Raw genomic sequence first — 7,000 nt, forward strand, 5'->3', positions numbered from 1 at the left:
TTTTTTTGAAGGTTTAAAAGTAGCAGGTAAAAGAGTTACAATCATTTTTTTAAATGAGGAAAATAGTAAACATTACCAGTAAAATTACTACAACAAGTAGCTTCCACTAATTTCCTTTCTGTATCAGATGTTCAGAGCTTTAAAAGTGCCCTCACCCTGGGAAGAATAACGCTTTCATTGAGGATGCCAATACCATCACACAACTTGTTAATGTTACAACTCAAGGTAGGAGAAGAAATACAAAGTGTAAGGGCAGGATTACTTATTTGTAATATGCATCTTTGTCATAAATTTGTTTAATGTAAAATAAGCAAATCTTTGACTAGAGCTAACAGGATTTTCAGCATCTGTTCAGATAAATTTTAACTTACTTCTAAAAAAGAATATTTAGCTCTAGTGAATGAATATCAAGAACACTACTCTTCTTTTTTTGAGACAATGTTGCTTAAAACATGTTATAGTAAAGTTATGATTCTTAACATTTTTGGGTCATGGATCTCTTGAGCAGTCCTGCGAGATCTATGGATCTCTTCTCACAGTAATGTTTTTAAAGGTGTTAAATAAAATGCATAGGATTGCAAAGGAAATTATTTAAATCAAAATAGTTCCAAAATGTTAAAAATCAAAAATCAAAACAAATTCAGAGCCTCCAGTTTAAGGCTCTCTGCATTAGAGAAAGAAGTTTGAGTATAAAATTCTTCAATTTGCTTTTTTGAAAACTTGTATTATGAATTTTCCCCAGAACAAAGTCTTACTATGGTGTCTTTTCCATTCTTTTCTTGTTCTTTCTCAATATTGTTCACAGTAATATGAAGATTTTTATTTTTTTCCAGAAGGGAAGACAAAACCAGAATTAATCTTTGAGAGAGGTGAGGAATGGAAATGAGTTACAGGCACATGCAAAAGTAACATTTTAATTAATATTTTCAAAGCGACATATTTATAAGAACAGCTCTTGCTTAGAAATTAATCTGTCATCATGGGAACTGATACACCTTGACTACTCACTGAGTCTAAGGGTGTAACTGGATGGTCTTAGGTTTCTAAATGAAAGGGTTATAATTCATCTTTTGGTATTTTGCTTGTAGAATGAAACCTGCTCTACAAGGTATCTAATTAAAAGTGGAAAACAGTGGGGTGGATGGGGAAAGAGAGTTCTTTCCTCTCTTCTTTCTTTAAAATGATGACAACTAAAAACAATACCCAAACATGTAATGGTTTTTTTTTCTTGTGTGATCTTCTCTCAATCTCTTCCTCAGCTCAAAATATACAATTCTTAAAAGAGTACATCTACAGGAGAATTTTGAGGACTGGGATATGATTTAAAAATTTTAATATTGAGCCACAAATGGGTTGTTATACTTTTTTAGGGCAATTTGCTTAGAAAGTCAAGTAGAAAACAAAGGGCAGAATTTGGCTTTTACTTTTTATTTTGTAAGTATCTGACAATATGCCTGTTTATTACCCCCCCCCCCCCCGGACATTTTAAAATACTCTTTTAGACAGAACTCTTAACTGGATCTAAGTTGCCTCCCTTCAAATGTCAATCCCTAACATCAATGTAATGTAGATGCCCTCTAATTGTGGTGTTGAAAAATACGTTTGAAACTGATCAACATAAATACGTTTGATGTTCAGATGTTCCTGAAAAAAGAGGAAATTCACATAAAATGCTGCTCACTGCTTGGCTGAATGCCATTCAAGTCAGGAAACTCTGATCAGGGTGGACAATATAACCCCTAAGCACAGCTCCCACCTTTATGCCCTGAGCCATCTACTGACAATGGACTGTTGTAGTTAACAGTGAAATCATACTTTCATACATCATTTCTTAGCTTTTTAGATGGGGAAGGGGGAAGAGGTTTTCATTTTGACCTAGATCTGCCCATTACCTTAATAAAATACTGGTTATCTACATGTATATAGGAAGAGAAAAGGAGAAGGAAGAGAAAATGAATAGAAGCTTTGAAAAAAAAATAATAAAGGGGGTGATTCTGCAACCAGGAGGAGAATTGAAAATCACACCTTTCAGCCTCCACATTTTTTCTTTTGTTCTACAGGCAAGGAGAAACCATCCGGAAGGAAGAGAGATTATGACTATCTATAAACCAACTGTTTGACAGAGACAGAAATGCTGATAATGAGTGGGTTATGTCTGTAGTTCTTGGCTGCTCGCATCAACAAGGGATGAAACAAAACAGAAACTCTTGATATTTGTCTGAAGAGGTACTGGTGTGACCACGGGCAAGCAAGAGTTCAGCTGAAGTTCAGGGCAGATGTTGCCAGCAGTTTATATTGCAGGAAAGTCAAATTGCTTCCGGATTCACCTCTTCCTCCCAGCGTCATTTCCAGGATGGTCAGGGCTGAGCTATGCTCTGGCCTAGGGTGACAAGGTCAGTGGGAAAGCAGTCTTTGAGTAAGATGCCCCTTTCTCGGTTACAATCGAGCTCCTCGATGAATCCATACCAATAGATCACTAATCCAGGACCAAATCTGAGAGAGAGAGAGAGAGAGAGAGAGAGAGAGAGAGAGAGAGAGAGAGAGAGAGAGAGAGAGAGAGAGAGAGAAAACAAAAACATTATTTTAAAATAGTTATGTACCTGCAGAAAGGTTATTCATCATAAATTATTGAGAGCTGGAGATGGAAAGGGCTGCAGAGTTTCTCCAGCCCATCCTAGTACAAAAGACCCAGTGAAAATAAGTGATTTGTTCAAGGTCACCCAACAATTTGAAAATATTCTAAACAGAGAGCATCTTTTAGGGCTCCAGTGTTTTATTTTTAAGATTGTTCTTCTTAGAAAGGCTATTTAAATTTAGTTATTGAACTCCTACAAATCCAGGTCATAGAGTGGATAAATTTGGCTTTAGAAATTTTATTAACATGTGGCTGTTTCAGTTTTCACATTTAAAATGGGGATAATAACAGCACCTACCTTGCAAGGTGTTTGTGAGGATAAAATGAGATATTTGTAAAGTGCTTTTCAATCTTACACAAGCTACTTAAATTCTACGTATTTTATTAAATTTTAAAATCAAGTTATTAAATTATATAAATTTATGTATAAAGTCATCTATCTATATATCTATAAAGCCACTATATAATACTATACATTTTAATTAATATTATTATGATGACCTCAAACTATAAAGTTTTGTATTTATTTAGATTTTTACTTTTTCCCCTTAGAAACTTAGAATATTTAATGTGTGCTATCATTTGTTCTTTACATTTCAGAGAGTTAGGTAGGAGTGAGGTGCACATTTAAGAGATGGGGAAACTAATGTCTAGCATTTTATTCAATTCAACAAATGTTTATTAAGCACTTGATATGTTCAAGGCAATGTGGCTAGTGCTGGGAATATAAAAACAAAGCTGGTAAACAGCCCTCAAGCAGCTTATATCTACTGGCTTCAAGTGACTAATCTGGGATTATATAGCAAGAAGTCAATGTAGCGAGGCTTAGTATTTCTGTTTTCTGAACCAATTAAAAAAAAGTATTTGACTACACTTTATTTTTTTCCACAAAGGGGAAAAAAACCTGAAATATTTTTAAATCATATTAAAAAAAGCTTGTAAAAATATTTGTAGTCATCCTGATGCTTTTATTCTTCCACACGGATAAAGGTCTCGTCCATTTTTTCACAGTCCTTGAAATGTTTAATTGGCATTGAAACTTCATCCTTCAGCAATTCCTTCTAGCCCAGTAGTAAGGTAAGGTGGAAAAGTACTAGATTTGGAGTTGGAAGAAACTGGCTCTGAGGCTACATGTTTGACCTTAGGTAAGTCACTTCATTTCTCTAGGGATGAGATTCTCTTATCTGTAAAATGGGATTGGACTAGATGGCTTCTAAGGCACTCTTCATTTCTAAATCAATAAATCAATGATCAAAGTGAAATGTGATATTATGCTCTAATCCAGAAAATGAGGACTTAGTCCAAGCAACTTGGTGGTTAAGTGTAGAGAGACTTTTTCAAAGGAACTTTCCATTCTCAATGTTTCCAAAAAGTTTCTCAGGAATGCCTCCAATATTGTTAACACTGACTGATCTCCACCAGGCCAACTCAGGAAGTAGCCCCAGAGACTCTTCTACCCATCAGGAAGTTCAGACCTTTAGGCTGGGTTCATAAAGATGTAATCTCGATCAATCACTTGTATAAGCAGATATGTTTTGCACATCAGTTTCACGTTTTTCCTACAGAGAGCACTTAATTAAAGGGCAGCACTACTTTTGGTGTAGTGTTGCAGGAATTTTACAGTGAAATCATAAATTATGAATGTTGGGTTAGTAAAAGGATGTCTAAAAACAGAACCGCTTTCTGTCGTCTAAGTCAACAGCAGGCTGAACAATGTTCGGCCAAAAAGCTTTTTCATTCTATGATTTATTATATGCTATAGTGAACTTGCCAAAAATAACAGTACAGGATGAGCTGTTAGATACTGTATGTACGGGACCAAGTTCAATAGGATGTCATGTAACAGTTTATTTGGGACTCATATCATTAGGGTGGCCAAGTTTTCTTGAAGGCAAATTAAGACTTTTAAAGGTTCTTTCAACTCATATAGGGCAGAATTTCACTATAATGGAAATGTTCTGATGGCAAGTTAGTGGTTCAGGTCCTTCTATGGTACCTTTTAAAACTCTCTAAAAGCAGAAGTTTTAGGGCAGCAGTCTCATTGCATGTTTTTTTCAGAATAAAAAGGTCTTCTACCTGAACCTAAAACAGTTTTTATGTTTTGAAGGTCTGTCCCATGTTATTGTTGTTCTGTCATTTTTGGTCAAGCCCAACTGTTTGTTAATGACTCCATTTGAGGTTTTCTTGGCGAAGAAACTGGAGTAGTTCACCATTTCCTTTTCTAGTTCATTTTACAGATGAGGAAACAGAGGCAAACAAACAGTTAAGACACTTAGTAAGTGTCTTAGGCTGGATTTGATCTCAGGAAGAATAATCTTCCTGACTCCAGGTCCAGTCCTCTATCCACTGTGCCACCTAGCTTCCCCCCTCCCATGTAAGGAGTATCTTTTCAGGTCAGTGGGGAAACTAGAATACCACAGAAAGGAAAGAAGCCTGGCAAAAATCTGCTAGCACCCCTAAATAGGGATGCACACTGGTTAAGCCACGTAGTCTAAATGCAGTTCTAAATATCTTATGCAGTTAAATGTTATCAGAAAACATGGTGCTTGGTACTTGGTCTTTTTTTTTCTTTCATTTTTTTCTTTAATTAATTAAAAATATTATTCCACAGTTACATGATTCATGTTCTTTGCCTCCCTTCCTCCTTCCCCCCTCCCTGAGCCAACAAGCAATTTCACTGGGTTTTACACGTATTAATGTTCAAATTGGTACTTGGTCTTCTATGATAGGTTACGTGACCAGGACATAAGTAATATGAGTTTCCTAAACCTAAGGAAAAACTTCCTAACAATGAGAGCTATCTCAAAGTAGAATGGCCTGACTTGGGGGGTAGCGGGTCCCCCTCTCTAGAGAGCTCCCAGGTAGAGGTTAAATGATGACTTTTCATGTGGCTTCTAGTGGAGATTCTTTTTGGGGTTGAGATTGTACTAGTCAGTCATCAAGATCCCTTCCAATTCCGAAATCCTTTGATTCTGAAAACTTAAGTGCTTTCACTGAAGATGTGTCGGCACAAATCCTCTAAAAAAATCATAAATCGACTTTTCATTTTTGTGACATGGCTTCAGTTCCTTCGTCCAACAGGCCTAAAATAAGCTCAGAAGATCCTATCAGTTTGTAATGCTGCCATTCTGGAGACCATCATGTTCTTTAGAAAGGCACTAATATTTTTACAAAGGGGGAAAATGTGTTCCAGCCAGTCATCAAAAAGAACAAAGAATATATGGGGGTCATAAACAACAAGCCCAGTATTTTAAAAGATTAAATAAAACAAAAACACACATCGCCACAATTCAGAGAGCAAGTACATGCTGCACTCTCTGTGAACTACCATGTCATAAGCTTCAGGACATAAAATGACTTCAATGGAAGCACGATGTCTAGTTCTACCCCAAACCCCTCCAAACAAGCACAACCAGCACACATTCTACACCCTCCTCACTTTTGTTTCTACATTAAAGAATATTTCACTTGTAAGACAAAATATAGAATCCATACTCTAAAAAGCTTACAAGTGAAAAACAATTGTAAATTGTTTTTCAAATTAAAAAAAATAATACTAATAACCCTATCATTAGCAATAGGGATAGGGGCTGGTTCTGAATTTTTGGGTTAGGGAACTCTCTCAGAAAATATGTAAGTCGTCACTTTCTCTGCAATTTATCTAGTCTGAGAGAGCTGCTAAGGACATGGAGAGGTTACATGACTTGCTCCAACTAACAATCCCTTTATGTGTCAGAAGAGGAATTTGAACCCAGACCTCCTTAGCTTCAAGGCCAGCAATCTATCATCTATATCAAGTGGCTTCTCTATTAGTGAACCAAGAGCTGATAGGATATTTGAATTGAAACATTATCTTGCCTAGCCCTCTGACATTATAGGCATGAAAATGGAAGCCCAGAGAGGATAAGGAAATTAAATGCTTAACCATGTGGCAAAGTATGACAATAGACTTTTTCAAACAACTTTCTACTCCTACAATTTTCCAACATGTCCCAGTGGCAAAGGCAGTTTGAGAACTTAAATCTTTTGACTACTAAGCTGGGGGCATTTCTGAGCTTCTTTCAAGCACTCAGAGGAGGCTATCCATAACTTCCCAGCAACAAACCTACTTCTTTTTTTATTTTATTTTTTTTTAAATTTAAACATTTATTAATATTCATTTTTAACATGGTTACATGATTCATGCTCCTACTTTCCCCTTCACCCCCCACTCCCCGTATCCATGGCCAACGCACATTTCCACTGGTTTTGTCATGTGTCCTTGATCAAGACCTATTTCCAAATTGTTGGTGGTTGCATTGGTGTGGTATTTTCGAGTCCACATCCCCAATCATGTCCACCCCGACCCATGCGTTCAAGCAGTTG

General features: G+C 36.4%; 1 protein-coding gene across 1 annotated transcript in view; it reads right to left on the reverse strand.

The window, feature by feature from the left end:
* Positions 1-1,419: 1,419 nt before the first annotated feature.
* Positions 1,420-7,000, reverse strand: part of CDIN1 (CDAN1 interacting nuclease 1) — a 259,897-nt gene continuing 254,316 nt past the window's right edge. The window contains exon 9 of the mRNA XM_044660039.1: positions 1,420-2,493. Within this exon, the coding sequence (XP_044515974.1) occupies positions 2,358-2,493 (136 nt within the window). The 3' untranslated portion in view covers positions 1,420-2,357. The remainder of the gene's footprint in view (positions 2,494-7,000) is intronic.

The sequence above is a fragment of the Gracilinanus agilis genome, chromosome 2, assembly GCF_016433145.1.
Source record: "Gracilinanus agilis isolate LMUSP501 chromosome 2, AgileGrace, whole genome shotgun sequence".
Lineage (NCBI taxonomy): Eukaryota > Metazoa > Chordata > Mammalia > Didelphimorphia > Didelphidae > Gracilinanus > Gracilinanus agilis.